This window comes from Pteropus alecto, unplaced genomic scaffold, assembly GCF_000325575.1.
Source record: "Pteropus alecto unplaced genomic scaffold, ASM32557v1 scaffold34, whole genome shotgun sequence".
Lineage (NCBI taxonomy): Eukaryota > Metazoa > Chordata > Mammalia > Chiroptera > Pteropodidae > Pteropus > Pteropus alecto.
Window position 1 is genome coordinate 6,201,757 of NW_006435763.1, and position 19,226 is coordinate 6,220,982.

A 19,226-nucleotide genomic window follows, 5' to 3' on the forward strand; every position below is an offset into this window, starting at 1 on the left:
AAAATAAGGGAGACAAAAAGGTAGAGAACTGTTCTTATTGAGAGATTAAAGATATAAAAGATATCTTCGAGGTAACTGTGGAAATCTGAATATGGATTGTATTAAGTAATAAAATTAATTTTCTTAGGTATGATTACATTATTGTCATATAGAATAGCCTATTCTTAGGAGATGCATGTTGAAGCACTATGGAGAGAACTGTCATGATGTGTGTAATTCATTTTCCAACAGTTCAATAAACAAGTGTACATATGAGTAGAAATGAAATAACTGTAGCAAAATGTTCATAAGTGAAAAATCTAGGTAAAGTCTGTTTTCCTGTGGATTCGAAAATTTTCAAAATAAACATTTGGAGAAATGTTCATAATATAAAAACTGTATGCAGAATAAGCTCAATCTGGTGTTGTTTAGTTACAGATAATTTTATTAATCTTTTCCAAATTTTTTTCCATACCTCTATAATCAAGGAAAAATGCATTTTTAAAAAAAGGCAGAATAGAATCAAGTAGGGCTGACATTCATTTATACACAATTATTTTATATCACCTGGAATAAGAATTTTTGACACACTATCAAACCTAAAAGGCTTAGAATAAGTCCTGATGTTCAGCTTTTTTTCTCCCTTGAAAAATGTGAAGCCCCCTCCCATCCAGCTCTCCTCATGGAGTTCCTATTTTCAAATCTGCAAATGACTCCAGGATTAAGCAAATTCAAAGGAAAGCTTCTAAAAAACTTATTTTAAATTTACCATTGATGTGTATCATTTACTCAAATTCAGAAAGAGGAATTTTATTTACATCATATTTACTACCAGTAAGTACCCCTATTCTGAGTTTCCTTCTTTAAGCTCCCCTCCAAGAACGTGGGTTAAGGGCCATTTTCTTTCCCAGCACACCATCAGTCCCTCCCCCCCTATTCTTACCTGCATGACAGATGAAAAGGCTTTCTTTTCTCCTACAGTCTCTAGTGCTTTGTAGGTGGCACATAAGTAGAGGAGTTTAACTTCATCTTTGGCAGATGAGCTAAATTTGCTAAAAATCCATTTGAAGATCTTCTCAGCTTCATAGCTCAGAGAAGCACAAAGAAGGCCAAGACAGCAAGCTCCCTCCTGTCTCAACTCCTGAAGCAATTTGCTACTGCGTTTATTTCAATGCAAACAAAACAAAACACACAAAAAGCTTAAGCTTTCAAAGATGACAGTAATGACACATCTTACCAAAAAAAATCTTAAATGATGTTTTAAATTTTCTATTCAAACTACCCAAAAGCTTGAGATTTTATTCACTTTAAATATTGTCTATTCTCTCTCCTGCAATGCCCAGAAGTATCTTTGTTGGACATTGGACTTCCTTTTATATAATCAATTACTTAATAAACAGTAAGTAAATACCAAAAAATACTAAAATTCGGACTTCAAATTCAACCTCAAGCGCCATTAAAGGATTCACGGAAAAGGGCAGCAACGAATGATCAGATAAAATACTACAATTCCATACTATGTAATAATAATGTTCAATATGTAAGGACTGTTAACTGTAACAGTTAAATGCAACCGCTGATTTAAGTATAATAGGTAACTACATAAAATAAAACCGTCAAAAAGCAGTAAGGCTCTTGACCTGCTGAGATGACTTTCTGGGTGCTTTCCAACATTACGATTCTTTAGAAATCGCCACATGAAGAAACAACTGCACGCTGTAGAGATCCCCAGCAACCATGCAAACTAGATGGTCTGAATCTACTGATGCCCAAAGAAGGCAGGTCCCTTTCACCTCTGCTCCCTAAGCAGTTTCAATATTCTCCAGTTTACAAACGTTAATCACATTCATTCATGCCCACATAAAGACTTTATGTCATGCTACAAGGCAATGTGCAATTCATTATTCAGTCATGTTGACAAATTTTTAAAAAATGGTATTCCCTTCCAAGGATTCCATTTGTATTCAATGGTAATTAACATATAAATACTTTAACAGATAAAGATGACAACAGAACCCAGTGAAACGTTAAAACGAGATGTTCATAAATAAAACCAATGGGTTTATCTTCTTGTTTAATAATTTCGAAAAATTTACCTTAGGTTTTTCAAATTTAACCATTATTAGTTACTTACCTTTCATTAAGCACATCATGTACAGCAGCCAAGATATTATCCAATTGTTTAACTAGTACCTTTAAAAAAACACATTCGTAAAAACTTCAAATTCCTATACTTTTAAGAATAACATTGTGCACTTTTTTTTCTTGTGTTCCCCTCTGAATTATAATTGGACAACACCTTACTTTCCTTATTATTCTCAGTCCCCAATTAGCATATATCAGTGCTTTAAATGGATAAATTTATTTCATAACCTTTCAGATAAGGAAAGAAATTCATCCATACAAAACATAGAGCTATGATCATCAATAAAAAAATAACCTCAAAAGGCTTATTTTACTCTAAAATGCATAAAAACAAGATGGATTAATGGAGTAAGAGATGCGTATGTGATAAAGCAATACAGTAAAATGTTAATTTTACCATATCAAGATGATGAGCATATGGTGTTCACTGTAAAATTCTTTCAATAAGCTCTCTATAGAAATTTTTTCATGGTAAAATCTGGGAGTGGGGGAGAAGCTCTGAACCAATGTTATTTGACTCACCCCACCATTCTCACTAACTTCCTCCTGCTCCATATCAAGTTCTGTATCAACTTAACATTAGGAAAATCACTTGGGGTGGAAAGAAATTTGTAATTGCTCCTGCACTTTGTTCTTTAAAGGGTTTTCCCATTTATTTAGCTCTAGACACCAGACCAAACTTCCCCATGAACAAACTCTGTACCCCTACCCCAATTTCACATTATGAAAAACAGACATTCTGTACTGGAACCCAGAAAAAACAATTCTGAGGACAAGACAATAAATGTGTTAAAAACACTTTACGGCAGAAGGCACAAATGTGGATCCAACAATGGGAGATAAATTACACATCAGGGGTATTAAATTCTAGATCATCACAGTACAGGCCAAATTAACCTGGAATGAGGAATCGCTGTTATTTTTCCTCAGAAGCAAACCTTTTCCCTTCTTAAAGCACTCCGGAGAGCATTATCTAGCTTATTATGGAAACACAAAAATCATCAACATTTCCAAACATACTGTGCTCACCAGTTTATTTTCTGGTTGCTGAATAAATTCCTTCAACTGCTTTACAGTGGCCAGTCTCCGGTCTCTGTCATCTTCCCGGGTGATCCTCCGAAGAAGATTCGACAGTCGAGACTCATCAGAATAAGACATCGATCGCTCTGTGAACAGAAACATTTTGTTACCCATTGGGTATAAATAAGCACAGACACCTTATAGCCCAAATATTTTAAAGTATATCAAAAATGACAGTCCACTGAACAATAAAAATAAAAGCTCGATGAATTCAAGTCCCGTCTCACTTTTGTTCATCATTATCAACCAAGCCCCAGGAGACTGCTGGGCACACTACAGAAAAGATAAACCTAAGGAAACACCTCATTCCAGAGGACCAGTTGAGAGGGAAAAAAGGATTAGAAATCATTTTCTTCAGATCTGTTCCAAACTGCTTTCAATATTCAAGTAAAGAGCATGTGTACAAGTGAAAGACTTCTTTCTATAGATTAAGGATAAAGTCACAATCAGGTAGAAACAGGCTACATGCTTTTATTTCCACCTAGATACCCCATTGGAGGGAAGTCTCTTGTTCATATCCCATCATTTCCCTAGAACGAAGTTTTGGTGAACTGAACTCATGTCTCATTATCATATGCCATGTACAAGGCGTGCTGCCACTCAGAAAGGGGCAAATCAGAACCCTCCTTCCTTTCATTTTTTTAATGACAAGCACAAGCAGAAATGCTCAAATAATGCTTGACACTAAATAAAATAAAGATGCATTTAAGTACTAAATTTTATTTTATATTTTTGACTGTTATGTATCATAATTAACCAAGGTAAGTTAAAAACAAACCACATCAAAGGGTCTGATAGTTTCATTTATCTGTGAGGCATGAAAGGAAACTTATTAAAAGAAATGACGGCATATGAGAGAAGGAACAGGAGTTTAAAATCCCTAGCCCACAGAGTATTTCGGTAAGGATGGATAATGAATATGTCATTAGGATACCAGACAGGAATCTATTCTGCCACTGGCAAAATGCATAATCCTGAGCCTGTGAGGAAGAGGAATTGGACTAAATTAGCTTTAGTCACTTTCTAGCCTCTGTCATAGTAAGTCTAGGAGTTCAAACACTGTTAAGAAACAGTATACCCTTCAACTCAGCATTCCGATTCTGAAAAACTGTTCAAAACAAATCATGTTTTTAAAGCTACATGCCAAAAAAGCTATTATGCAAAAATGTTCACCAAGACACACAAAACACATACATGCACACACACTCCAAAAGACAAAACAGCCATAAACTGAATGTCCAAAGAGTGATTATATCCACCAAAGTGTACAGATCATAAGTCTTGATTTTACACTTGGCTTTACCAATAAAATTTCTCTTCAGGGGGTTAAAAAAGGTCATTACCTGTAATCCTCTGAATTTTCAGGGCACTTTACCTACACAGTGAGGCTTGTGTTATATAGCAGAAGGTGGCACCGTGTACATAACCTCAGAAAGGAACCACTCCACCAACACCCACACCCCCCACAGGCCCGAGAGTTCAAGGACTTGCTGTATACAGCAAGAGCCCACTGTACACAGTACATTCGGTATCAACAATAATCAGGAAAATCCTTTAAGCCTTATCCAGTCTTCTAATCTTATTTCAGAAGAGAATTCTCTTGTAAAAAGTATTAAAACCTTTCTCACAGGAGTTTACTCTTAAGAAACAGTTCACAGGAAAAGGAATGCAAAAAAGCATCACCTGCACATCGTTTTCAACTCTGAGTAAACCAACCAGCTCACACGTGCTCAAGGTGTTAGCAACGAGGCTCCAGGAGAAGAGAAGACCCAGGTCTCTGCAGGGCGTGTGTGTTTGGCACCCAGTCTGCCCAGCCTTACCCTGTGATTTCCTCATGTCTTTGATGGCTAACGCACGACTGCCATGCTGAACACTGGTGAACTCAGGGCTGGTCACATTGTTAACCCTCAGCTCTTGCCCCATCGACTTCCGACCATAAGTATTTTCCCCAGATCCTCCATTGACACTGTAGCCACCTAAAAACAGCAACATTTCCATTACATTATTTTAATAAGGCTCTTTCACTCAATGGCAGTTCAAGATCTTATTACCCAATCCACAGCTCAACCAGTCTTTGCTTCTCCTACCCTTTCCCTCTGCTGTCTGCTTTGAAATCATTTTGATTTCATCTTAACATCTTTAATGGAAGAAGAGAAACGAAACTAAATTTAAGTTAGATTTGCAATTCAAAAACTTTTTTGTAGTCTAGAGATGGTAACTGAGATTTCAGTCTCAGTGATAACACGGTATATATTTTTTGGCAAGGAAACTGATTTACGTATTATTTGTACGAAAAGGACATTTAAAGTTTAAAAAATTAAGGGGGTAAACTTACTATAAAGTTGCAAAAATAGAATTGTATTTAACAAATATATTAAATGAATTACTAAATAGCATATTAAATGGCACTGTATTTAATACATAATAAATACATATTAAATGAGTAACACAGAAATATGAATTACCGTGTGTGTGTGTGTGTGTGTTTCAACCACACAGCTCTAAGTGCAGGGTGTCTTTCTTCTGCACCATGGTGTATTGCCTATTATAAACTGCTGGTTTCTCTGACATTTTATATACATTTATATTTTAAACATATTAGAAGAGAGAGGTGGGGAAGGGAGAGAAAGGGAAGGGAGGGACAGTTAAAAAACAAACACGCACCAAGTCTCTACCAATAAAGGAAACATATATATATATACCCTTTTCGTCATTCTGTATGTCAGCGTGGACTCTGGTATCATCGTGCCTTTGCCGAGACACCACAGCTGAATTTGAAGGTTGCAGTCCATAAGAGGAAGACCCACCCCTATCTCTGGATGAAGAATATTTTAAATTATCTGGGTCGGCTGATGCACTATCAGTTCTGTAAAGAGAGAAGAGTATAACATGAGAACTTTAAATGAACATTTTCAGAGCCCAAATCACAAATCTTTCCTTTATACAAGCCTCTCTTTTCTCTCCTTTTTAAATTTTTATATCATTATAAATAAGTGCTCCAGTGTCTAGTAAGTCTCAGCTGGGAAGGAACTGTCACTGGATGATGGCCCTTCTACTACTCTTGTAAAGACCAGGATTAGGGTGCCCAACTTAGCCCTCTGTGCTCGAGACTAGACTGGTTTTAGCCTGAGAGTCCCATATCCTAGGAACTCCCTCAGTCCTCGGCGAGCTGGGACAGTTGGCCACCCTGGTCCAGGATTCTCTTCACATGAGTTGATAAAAAGAGCACTTCTTCCTAAACTCTCCTCCCGGGAGAGGGTTAATCAGTAGAAAAATTAGTCTTCCCAGTCATAAAAATAAAAAACACTGGCAACATCAGGCAGGGACAACGTGTTACCAACTTATTTTTAAAGTACTGCCTCATGGCAATGTGGCATTCTCTCTCACCTGAATTCGTACTTTGGTTATTTGGTGGAAAAATAAATTATAGAATGGTATCTGAAAACAAGCTCAGTGGGATATAAGGAAAGAACATATTTGCTGCAAAGTAAGGTTACTTTAATGAACTGCAATACTGAAAACTTCATGAAGACTCCTTAACTATAAAGAGTATCTACTAAAATTCTAAAAAGTGAGGAAAAGATATTAGGAATCCAATAAAGCAGAATTTGAAAGTTGCAGTCCTAATCTATTTAAAATCCAAGCATTGTCCAGAATAATCCCTGATACTTGGATATTAATAAGCAAGAGGTGCAGTCCCAGGTAAAGGGGTAAAGGAAGTGTCCTTATCTAAGATCAGCTCTCTGCCTCAACGTCCTCATCAGCCAAATAGGGAGCTGAGCTTCATAATCTCTCACGAGCCTTAATCTTCCAACCATCCATCATAAAGCACCAAGAAATAAGACAACACTATATACAATATGGCAGCATTAAAAAAAAAAAAAAGAAAAAAAAGAAAAAGAAACAACATTCCTCTCCTACTGTTATTTCTTCTGAGAGAAACAACCTTTGGGGCGGGGGTATCACTTTTATGATAGCAGAAACTAATCTAAACTAATCCTCACCCTCCGTGTCCCTTCCCCCTGTACAAAAATGACTGCAGTGTTTGGAAATATATTGCATTTAGAGTTTATCATCCTTTTGTTGCCCTCACCCACAAAAATGCTAAACATGAAACTCTGCATAGGCTCAATTAGTCAAACACCCTGATCTGTATCTACCACTGTTAACACAGAATCCAGACAATAGGTCCAACTGAACTTGAATACCTAAGTGGCACAAGTCTAAATTATTCCTAAAGGCTCTCAATTTGAAACTGGATAAAATTCTGTAACCCTAGCACACTAAAACAGCTAAGGCTCCATCATGGAGTATCTTCTCCAACCATTCCAAGTTCACTCGTTGACAGACGAAGCCCAGTACTTCCAACATATGGAAAAATAAAATCTAGGGAATTTCAAGAAAAAAATATATGAGGATATTTTCTAAGTATACTAAGTCTATATGTATTTAAATACCCTTAACACTAAATAGAGCATGAAAACTTTTTAAAACAAATGTAAAGACAAATGTATAGATCTAAAAATAGCACTTTAAATGTTCACCTATAATAATCCATAACATACCATTAATTTCTGAAGAAGAACTGAAACACAAAAGAGCATATGGGCTTTTCTGACAGGGTTTCAACTTGTCTGTATGCATAGCATCTAACACAGCCTGGAAGAATAAGCTGTTAGGAAATGAATAAATAAACTCTGAAACGCCAAGATAACTGAGGTCCAGCAATATTTAAATGTCTGAATGTCTTGTCTTCATTATCACATATACTTGCCTTGCTGTCTGTATCATTTTCTGGTGGCAAAGCAATGAACACAGACAGCAGAGAACACAGGCTTAAAAAAAGATCTGGGCTCATATCCCAGCTCCAGCACTGAAAAGGTATGTGTGACTCTGCACAATGTACTTCATCTCCAAGCCTCGGTTGTGTCTTGCATAAAATGGGAATAATACCCATCTAACATGTAAAGTTGTTGTGAGGCTTAAATAAGATAATGAATTCTTAAGAAATGCTCAGCTTACAGGGTACACTGAAAGATTATGACCATGATACTAAATAAACTCAAGGTTTCCAGTCTAACAAATAATGTATAAGCAGCTCATGAGCCTATGAAGACAATCATAAAACAAGCTTTTATGCTCAATATATGGCAGCTGATTTTAAGTTCTGCAACCTACTGCTACCAACAAGTCGATCTCCAACTTGGAAGTATCTGATTTCAAACTAAACGGAAAAAAAACAGGAGCAACTGCCCAATTCGTTAGAAATACAGGTTTTAAAATCCCATGAGCTGTGACTACCACAATTTTTTTCTTCAGAATGTGGGTTTTCAGAAATATAACCAAAAAATTCACTAGGACAGAACCACTGTCTCAGAACTGTCTAAAAACTCTAATTGCAAAGGTTTTTGTTGTTGTTTTTTTTTTAATAATACAAACTGATTAAAACATTTCTAATTAGAATTCAAGTTATACATGTTCTGAACCCAAAAGCACAAAATGGTTCAGCATTTATACGAAATCTCTATTTCATAATATCTAAACTGCTTAAGGTCTCGGGGGGAAAAAAAAGTCAATATCAGGTTGTTAGCACCAACAAGATCGTCCCAGTCCAATAAACAGAAAACCGTTAAGGAGCATAAATGAACACTTGAAATAAGGCAATCAAAGGCACAAAATAGCAAAGGCAGGTCTGAACTCAAAGAGACAGGCATAAATGTTAAGGCAGTTATAAGGGCTGAAAAAGCTATCATCTGCCAGAATAAGTGTCTCAATTTAGTGATAAAAGAAAATGTATCTGTTAAGACTAAGATTCCTAGCAAGGATCCAAAAATACCTCCACAGCCCCTTTAATACTCTAAAAATATTACGGAGAGAGAGAGGAAAAGAGAAATGCATAAATTTCCCCAAAGTGATTAAACTGAAGTTAAAGCCTGATGTACATGCCACATGAGAGGTAAGTTTCTAAAGCTCATACCTCAAAAATCGCATACTGTATAATATGGAGCCTTTGTGATGTTTTGCATCAAGTCAATCTGTAAGACAGTAGTTACAATATTAGTGAAGGCAGTGAGTTAAAACATTTGTTGTTCAAACATGAAGCAAATACCATTCATGGGTTAGGTGCTTTTAGTCGAACTAAGGCCCTCTAGGTTTTGTATGCTGAAGCAAAAATTGAAATGGAAAGCCACTCTGTGCCTTAGAGGATAGAGAGGCTTAAGGTGGCAACCCAAATCTTTTTAGTACATAAAAGAATTTAAATGTTCACTATAACATACAAATCACATGCAAATAGTCACCGCTCCTTTTAGTTACCTATTCTCAGCACACAAGAAATGTAATAAATCTGAGAGGTCATCCATTTTTGAGTGACCCAAATCCTCAGACCTCACATCAACAATCCACCATGTGTTCTATCTCCTGGCTAAATGTGGTCTTGTGGTCCAGTTCTTGTAAGCATTATAAAGAACAACAAAAAAAGAAAAAGAAAAAGAGCCACTCTGGAAGTATGAAGTCAGGGAATTCCACAAAGCACCCCGAAATGACTTGATGCAAACACCACGCCTAGTGGTGCCACGGGAGTAAGCGTCATGTTGCTTCAAGTTCTTTTTAACTAGGCTTATTAAGGAATTTTGCTCTCATGGCGAGATCAAATTTGTAATGGATATCAACCAGAAAATGAGATTTGCACTAAAGCCAGTGAGGTGGGAATGTATTTATTCTCTAAAGCAGTAGTGCTCAAAGGTAGTGTCCCTGTCACAGAGCAGGTGTAGGATATGATATGCTGTGAGTTTTTCATACTAACGATACCACCTGAAAACGACTTTTCTTTTTCAGAAATAGCGAGGTCATTGCTATGATGTCTCTTACTCACCTGGATTGAGACATGCTTTCATGAGGGATGAGAGAAAAGGTGACACTATGCATAATCTTGGGCCTTGTGTGTATGTTACTTTCACATTAGAAATACCGGTCTAAAACATGAGTCCAGGGTAAAATAATTCATTTGGGAGGCTCAGGGACTTTATTTATCTGAAAACTCTTCTCACAGGAGTAAATAGTTAAGTGCAAATTTAATAAAACAGTATCGAACCATTGTGCCAAAATTAAAAATGAGTTTACATCCATTTTGTAGTATTAAAACATTAACAGTTCATGTAATTTTTTATGAAACTTCCTTAGCTACTTAAGTATTACGTAAAATAGCAAACCTTAATTACCTATTTATGGGTTCTCTTTTACCAATTTTTAACCATTACTTCAAACTCTCAACTAAACAGCCACTGTAGATGCAAAATATGAAAATATACTTATTGTAAAATTGTAGAGATTTTACCTTGCCCAAAGAGAGGTCTGGCCTTTACCCGTGGCTTCTGGAAGGTAATCTCTAAACTCTTGGAACGTCAAGCCTAGTAAGAGTGTTCTTTTTCACCAGGGGCTTTGGGCAACACCAGGAAGTATAACAACGTGATTTATGGCAGAGGATTTGAGTCACAGAGGTCACCTCGATCTCCAGAAGGGCTGGAGACTAAGTTCGGCCATGTGGGCAGTCAATCATGGAGCCCCAATAAAAACTCTGGACATCAAGGCTGGTGAGCATCCATGGGTAGAAACGCCCCATGCGTACTGTCACACGTCCACACCAGGAAACAACACTGTTCACGACCCACGGAAGAGGACAGGAGCTCCACATTTAGAACTTCCCTGGACTCCACCCCATGCGCCTTTACCCTTGGCTGATTTTAATCGATATCCTTTGACTGGAATAAGCTGTAACCATGAGTGTAACGGCTTTCAATGAGTTCGGCAAGTCTTTCTGGTGAATTATCCAACTTAAGAATAGTCCTGGGGTCCTTCAAATTTGTAACTGGTGTCAGAAGTAAAGGTAGTCCTATGGGTCACGCCCCCTCTAACTCCACACCTATATTTAAAATCACTGAACATACTCTATCCCAAAATTTAAAAGATTATAAAATTTTTAATAACATCTTTAGCAAACATAATAAGAACTGATTTTCAGTACAGTGACTCTTCAATGTTGTCGACAGATTTCTGCAACTTTAAGCGAAATAACATAACAAAATCAATTTTACCTAATTGATATGAAACAAGAGTTCAGGGCCTAGAGCATCTCATCAACATTACAACAAAACGACATTATTAGAGGACCTGCTGTCATTTAAATCCCTTCCAAGGAATCTCAAACATCCTCTACTGACAGACTTCTAATCCAATTAACCAGAAGAGACAAAGCAAGTCACTCCAGGAGGGTGCCACCTCAGATTTTAACCTCTGCGTCATGTGCACAATTGTCTTCAGTGAAAAGTTGGTGACACACCCTCCGCATGCAGTTCTGCCAACCGGGTCTTCAGTGCTGCTCATGCTTCCCTAGCCAGGCGGCTCACCTTTCCAAAACAGCTTTCAAACCTTTTGCACCTTACTCCTTCCCTCGGCACTAGCAGACTCCTGCCTCATGGGAAATGCAAGCCATCCTCCAGCACTCTCGATAAGAGCTTATAATTTTGAGCTCCTATCAAGTCTAGGAGGAAACTTACCCAAGCCGTTCACATACATTTATTATCCACTTAATCTTTAACATAATCCTATCAGTTACCATCTTACACATGAGGTAACTCAGATTGCATAACTGACCTAAACTTGCACAGATGACAAAAGGCAGAGTAAGAACTCAAATTCGGTTCTAACTTTAGAGTTCTTCAACATTTCACCATTACCTGCCACCTGCTTTCCAATACACCTACAAATTCACCTACATCTGCAGAGCCTTTTCCTCCCCATCACCCTCATGTGACGGCACGTGTGAACCTCGCACCTACCGTAATCTAACCCTCTGGATCTGCACATCCTCCTGTCTCCGGGTGCGCCTTGGATCTCCCACTTTCCTACTGCTCATCATATCATCAACATGAGCACTCTCAAGTCTCCTTAAAAAAAAAAATTTCAAATCTTAACTCCCTTTCTCCTTCTAACTGTCTAGACTCTTCACAGCCAAACCTCTTGAGGAAAATTTACCCTCCCTGCCTTCACTCACTTTTCAACTCACTGCAATCTGGTTCCACCATGAGCACTCCACTGAAATGCTCCTGCCAACCAGGAACTTCCGACTTACTTGTCTCTAACATCCCAGAGACCCTTTTCAGTTCTCCTGGCTCAATACCCGCTGATGACTTGCTTTTGACAACTGCCTCCTCACACTTCAATACCGCTCCAAGTCTTCTGAGTGATTTTAATGCCAGTGACTCTTTTTCCCAGTCCAAGTACTTTTTTCCTTCTTCACTTCTTTAACTGGCTTAGATTTATTTCATGGCCTATCATTTCCAATAACACTCCTGCCAATCCCATTAACCTCCCTTAATATTTTCCTCACACCAATCTGGCAAAACCCAACCCTGGATAAACCCAATTATCAATAATCCATCATCCATCATCGGTAAGCTCCACATTCTCAGGGCCTGTTCATTTCCCTTTCTCTACATGTGTTATCCAGACCTTCCCCAATCTCTTCAGATTCCAAACTAGTCTCCTAAACCCCCTACACACACACACACACACACACACACACACACACACGCACACGCACACACATTCTCCTCACCCCCCAAACTCGCACATGCTCTCTATTCATACACGCACAATAAAGTACCGCAACACATCTGCACCCAATTCTAGGCCTTGATTAGAATTCCACCTACTTCCATCTCTTAGCTTTTCAAATACTTTCTCCAGTGGCATCTTACCTTTCCCACCAAAGCGAATTCTCTCCTTAAACGTATAAAATTTTCTAATGTCTCCCCTTTAAAAATGCAAAAGCATTTTTTAAAAGCCCATAAACACAAACAGAAAAGCATCAATCCCACAAATCCCTCCACCAAACAATCTGCCTTTGCTCTTTCCAGTCGAACTCAGAGCTGTCTCTCCTCTTCTTCACCTCTACTAGCTCCTCGATCCACACTGAGCCGCCTTCTGCCCCATCACTTTTGGCAAAACCAACTATGACCTCCGGGTTGCTAAATCCAGGATATAGTTCAGGCTTCATCTTACTCACCCTCTCGGCAGCTTTCACAGGGCTGCCAAGGAGGGTTGAGCAGGTTGTGGCCCGCACAAAGGTGCCTTGCAAAAGAATGAGGTGGGCTGAATGAAAACCACTTTTAAAAAGTCTTACAGTCACCCTCTGTGGTAAGATCCAGAGAGTTTAAAGTAACTGATTCTTCCCTTCCTTTGGCTCATGGGATATTATACTCTGCATTTCTCCCCACCTCTCTGATTCTATTTTCTCAGGAGCCTTTGAAGGCTTGCTCAGCCTCTTATATCAAATAACTCAATCTTGGAGTTTCTCAAAGTCTTAGGCCCTCTGTTCATCTCCCTTTGTACTCTCTCTCCCTCAATGCATGCTGATGGCAGTATTTACCACCTGTTGGCCACTGGCTCTCAAATGTAGGGCTCCATCACAGATGTCTACTCTGAGGTCCAACCCTATATACCCCACTGTTTAAAAAATGATCTCAGTGTTCTAATGCCTCAAACACAACAGCTGGTCCTTTTCCTCCCAGAATCCCCATTTTAATAAAAGGTACCACCATCAGCTATATTCTAATATATGGCACTATTTGATCGTCAGACATATGTTTCCCGCCTCCAATTCTCATCTCTATTCCATCTCTTCTCCATACTGCAACAAAAATAATTCTTATAAAGAACAAATCTGATGTCCTCCCACTGCCCTTATCATCCGATATACCCTATGTACCTCACTTCCCCGTTCAGCTAAGTCTCTACCAATCATCTCTTTTACGCTCCATGCCTCATCATCTTGATCTTCCTCCACCTTGAATCACCTTGCTCAGCCCCAATGTGCCTGGAACAGCCTTGTCCTTGTCCCTTGCCAGCCCTAGCTAATTTCTCTTTATCCTTCAAGCTTCAGCTTTCCTATGTAAAGTTTCTGATTCCCCTGGAACTGGCTAGGAGTCCCTGTTATATACGTGTGCTACCAGAGAATCTAATAGTTCCTTTAGCTCGTGCGCCATTTGAAAAGCTTATTTAACTGTGTTCTGCCAGAAGACTGTAAATACCTAGGAGGGGCCTGACAGTTTTGCTTATCACTGTATCCCCGTTGTCTAGATGGCATATAAATTACTTGTTGACTAAATAAATGTTTGCCATCCTCGTAAGTGTGGCCTTTCTCTTGATGTGGTCCCCTAACCTAACCCAATTCTAACTTTACTTCAAGATTCAACCTGCAACCCACACTTCCTCTCCAAAATGTTTACTAAAATCAACAACATCCTCTTGATCATTTACTACAAGAGTACTTTCAATTAAGATTTAACAACTCCAAAAGATTAACTAAAACAGTTCCGACGCTCTAAGAATTTACAATCTAGAAAAAAAAGAACTGTAGGGCAGTATAAATTCCAATTAGGAGTACAAAAAGCTGTGATTTTTAGGAAAAAAAGCTCATCATTCAACTCCTCCTTCAAACTCTTACAGCACTCAAAAAGTGTGTACAACACTAGTTCATACTTAACTAGTTATATACTAGCTTTACCTGCTCACTTGTTTGAGATGCTAGTACTGAAGGCAGGGTGTACTCATTTATCCCATACATCTTTCACAGGGAAGAGAACAGTGGTTGCTGCGTGCACTGGGGAGGGCAACAGATTAGAAGATGACTATTACCCTTCTTTAAGTAAAAATTTTATCTAAATTAAGATTTCCATAACTAAAATTTGATCTATGCATATGATCTTAAGAGTAATTTTTCTAAACACAAAAGAAAAGCCAGAAATAGAAATGGCTGGCTTCAGCGAAACATTTAAATTCGGAATTTATCTACTTAATATGCATTTTAAAACCCTTATTTTTGAGCATCAAAGGACACTATCAAGAGTGAAAAGACAACCCGCAAAATCAGAGAAAATATGTATGAATCATATATCTTGTAAGAGGCTAGTGTCCAAAATATATAAAGAACTTCTGTAATTCAACAAAGACAAACAATCCAATCTAAAAATGGGCAAAAGCCTGGGCTAGAAATACCTCACCAAAGATATGGCCAATAAGCGCATGGGAAGTTGCTCGACATCATTAGTGACAGGGAAATCCCAGTCAAATGCATGAGAAACCACACCCATAAGGATAGCTACAATTTTCTTTAAAAACAGAAAATAACTAGTATTGTGAGGCTGTGGAACTCTCACACATTATGCGTGAGAATTTAAGAAAACAGCAGAACTATCACATGACCCGGCAAATCCACTGCTAGGTATATGCCCAAAAGAACTAAAAATTGGTGTTCTAACAAAAATTTGTAAGCAAATGCCACAACATTGTTCATAATAGCCAAAAGGCAGAAACCCAAATGTCCATCAAAGGATAGATGGATGAACAAAATGTGGTGCATCTATATAATGAAATACAATACAACCATAAAAAGAAATGGAGTACTGATCCCTGCTACAATAAGGATGAACCCTGAAAAGGTTATGCCAAATGCGAGGCCAGACACAAAAGGCTTCACGTCGCATGATTCCATGTGTATGAAACGTCCACGACAGGCAAATCCACAGAGAAAGGAGGCTTGTGCTTCAAATGGGCAGGCTGGAAGGGGAGGAGAATGCAGAGTGACTGCTTAATGGGCACAAGGTTCCCATCTGAAGTGATGAAAAGTTCTGGAACTAGACAGTGGTGATGGCTGCACAACATCGTGAATGTACTTAATAACATTAAGTTGTAAAATAGTAAATTTTATGTTCGTTTAGCCACAATTAAAAAAAAACTTTTTATTTTTGAAAAGACAAAATTATAGGGGGGAAAAAAAGGCCAGTGGTTGCCAAGGGCTGGGAGTAGAAGTTGACTACAAAGTGGAACAAGGAAATTATTTGGGATGATGGAACTAGTCTGTAGCTTGATTGTGGTGGTCATAGTTACGATACTATATACATTTGCCAAAACTCTAAGAACTATACAGCATGTAAATTATATCTCAATGAACCTGCCTTTAAAGGAAATACATTTCTTTACAGTAAAGGTATAAAAGATAATAGACGGTTGATTTATTTCTTAACAATTCAGTATTTCACGTCTTGTATGGCCTACCATATCTGGCCATTCTAAATGGAAAAGCAAAAATGTAGCAGTGGCTTAAAGTCACCGTGCTTTCCAATGAAACCAAAGACTGTTAGTGTCTGAATTAATTAATCAGGCACCAGAAGGGCTGGAACTTGCAGGTCCAAAAGGATTAAGGTAGCCAAGGTACAGAAAGACACAAAACAGTGCACTTATATGCCAAGAAAACGCAACTGTTAACTATAATAATAATAAAAGGTCTAAATTTCTAGCAAAATAGAAATTTTACTCTTTATCAATGTCTCAGAAATATCTAACAGTCTTTTAGCGCTTAATGTTTTTAAAAAATAAATGCATTTTAAGTTCTATTTTATTGCCTACCCATTTCGATAGTTTTCGAAATTGCAGCTGAATTCTTATTAACCACTGAGACAACGCAAAAAATTTAGAGTCAACACACTAAGGCTTGTAAAATCAGAAAAATCGCTGGCTGAGACAGAGACATGAAATCAACTGCTAATTCATTTCAAGTATTTAAGTATTCCGAGATACTGTACCTCATCTGGCATAAATTAAAATCTTACTAGGTATTAAGAATATTAGCAGTTATAAAATCTTGTATGCTTTTAATCTCCAATACAAATGTAAATGCAGTGTTCAGTAGTCAACAAAAATAATTGTGTTTATGCTAAATAATCATTCACCTAAAGGCTCCTGAATCTAAGGCACCACGTTAACCTGACTCACTTTCTCCTGGCTTTTATTTTTAACCCAAGCTCGTTTACAGCCTTAGAAACCCTGCTTCGATTCCCATTTGCATCACTTATCTTCCCCTTTTGTCACCAAGTCCTGGAAGTACTTTAGAAACATCCCATTCAGCCTGGGAAATGGCCAAGATTGAAAGGAAATCTCTTACTCCATGACCTGCCTAGCAGAGGAAGAACAAAAAGACTGAAAGTCTACAAAGAAACATGCCCCACCCTGGGCACTTCAGTGAAAAACCACACACAGCATGTCAGGACAGAGATCACTAAGAGCTAAACACTCCCGGAACCCTAAAAGACAGAGTTCTGAAACCAGACTGGGACTCTACCATCGAGGAAAAGGCGGACTGCTTTGTTAATATGAGAAATGTGCACAACCACCTTTAAAAAGTCTTGAAAACAGGCAAATATTGACTATAGAGCTATTCTGATAAAGTTCCTCCGGCTGACATCCCGGAGGAACTGAGGCTTGCGAGCTTCTCTAACAATCTTCCCTTTAAAGATAATCTTAAATAATCTTAAAAAGCACTGTGTTCTTTAAAAATAAATATGTTATGTAATGGATAACATCATTACCACTTTTTTTTTTATAGGTGAGACTGGTCAAGAAAATTGGGTTGCCAAAAATCACACGCAACACATGAAGAAAAAACAATTATGCAATTTTGATATAAGTACTTTTAAAGAAAATTAATACCAAGTTAGGCACTGCAGGCACCATACTGCTACAATGGTATGGTACATCCTACAAATTTTGGACACAGTAAAGGTTTTGGGGCATCAAAAGAGCAATATTTCACCATGCATCCTTTAATACGTAACACATGTTAAATGACGGCAAATATGGAAAAAGACACTTAACTGAATTTTGTATTCCACACTCGTGATTCTCAACAAAGACGACATTACTAGAAATATCTTTAGGGAATTCTCAAATTATACACACATTATCTACGGCCATGCCACCCTGAACAAGCCAGATCCCATCTGATCTCAGAAGCTAAGCAGGGTCAGGCCTAGTTAGTCCTTGGATGGGAGACCACCTAGGAAGACCAGGTACTGTAGGCGTAAAAAAATAAAAAATAAGAGATTGTAAACTGACAAGGTCCTCGCAATCTGTGAGGTCAACCAAGGGTTGCCTGGCCTAAAAAAATAAAAAATTATACACACAACCCCCGCCCCAACCTTAAAAAATAAATATACCTTAGAAAGAAATCTAAAACATTCTGGTTCTATTTCTAACTTGACTAACATATTTATACTAAGACAGATAGTGGATTTTTAAATGGAATGATTCCTTTCAACATCCCCAATAACTCCTCTAGGACCTATCTCCTTGTATCCTGAGGTAGGAAACACCAAACTGGTAAAGAAACATACTTTCTGCAATCAGAGATAAAATGTGTATGTTAAACTCTCCTACTTAAGCTCTGGGATCTCTTTTAGGAGTGATCTTGAAATAGTAATTTCCTACCATTTAACCATAAAGAAATAAAAAGGTCTCAGATAAATCTCAAAAGATGTGTTCTCCTAAATAAAATAGTTAGGAAAGGAAGGTATTTTTCACACTATTCTAACTGTAAGAAAATCTATGAAATGAAGGACAGTTTTTGTAGTTATCGAAACATACTACTATGCAGCAATCAAGAACCAAAAATCAACGCTCCCACTGTGCTCATCTGCAGCCAGAGATTCCACAGAGGCATCTAAAGTATTCAGCCTTAAGTTTAAGAAAGCTATGAAATAGTTCAAAATCATCATGCCATTTTAAACCCACAAGGTCTATACAAACCCTATCTTTTTCTTTTCTTACACTTTATACAAAACACACTTTAATTAGATTGATTTAAGTGGTTTAAAATAAGAACCTTTAATAATTCCCTTTCTCAACGAAAGTGAAAAATCAATGTTTCTAGATATAAAGTTCCTTAGGAAACATCATTTACTCATTTTGAGAAAATTTACAGTGCCATAACTTAAAATAGTATCAAAATTTCATGATAGCTTAATACTGTAAATTTCATTAAGTCCTATCTTTGTTTACAGAATACATGGTTTGTTTTTTGTTTGTATGTTTGTTTTTTTAAGTTCTTCAAACTATTACACTGGCAGAGTATATCCTTTCCATGATTCCATGGATTCATCTCCCCTACTCCCTTTAAAACAAACAAA

General features: G+C 37.7%; 1 protein-coding gene and 1 pseudogene across 2 annotated transcripts in view; one reads left to right on the forward strand and one right to left on the reverse strand.

The window, feature by feature from the left end:
- The window catches only part of SMG1 (SMG1, nonsense mediated mRNA decay associated PI3K related kinase), a 91,260-nt gene that overhangs the window by 62,432 nt on the left and 9,602 nt on the right, over positions 1–19,226 (reverse strand). The window contains exons 2-7 of one of the 2 annotated variants that reach the window (XM_006910914.3): positions 9,182–9,239; positions 5,907–6,070; positions 5,025–5,180; positions 3,154–3,290; positions 2,114–2,172; positions 923–1,136 (exon numbers count right to left, since the gene is read on the reverse strand). In XM_006910914.3, coding sequence (XP_006910976.1) covers positions 923–1,136; positions 2,114–2,172; positions 3,154–3,290; positions 5,025–5,180; positions 5,907–6,070; positions 9,182–9,195 — 744 coding nt within the window. In that variant the 5' untranslated portion in view covers positions 9,196–9,239. The remainder of the gene's footprint in view (positions 1–922; positions 1,137–2,113; positions 2,173–3,153; positions 3,291–5,024; positions 5,181–5,906; positions 6,071–9,181; positions 9,240–19,226) is intronic. The other variant, XM_006910915.3, reaches the window with a different exon arrangement.
- On the forward strand, positions 18,004–18,122 carry LOC112479165 (annotated as a pseudogene).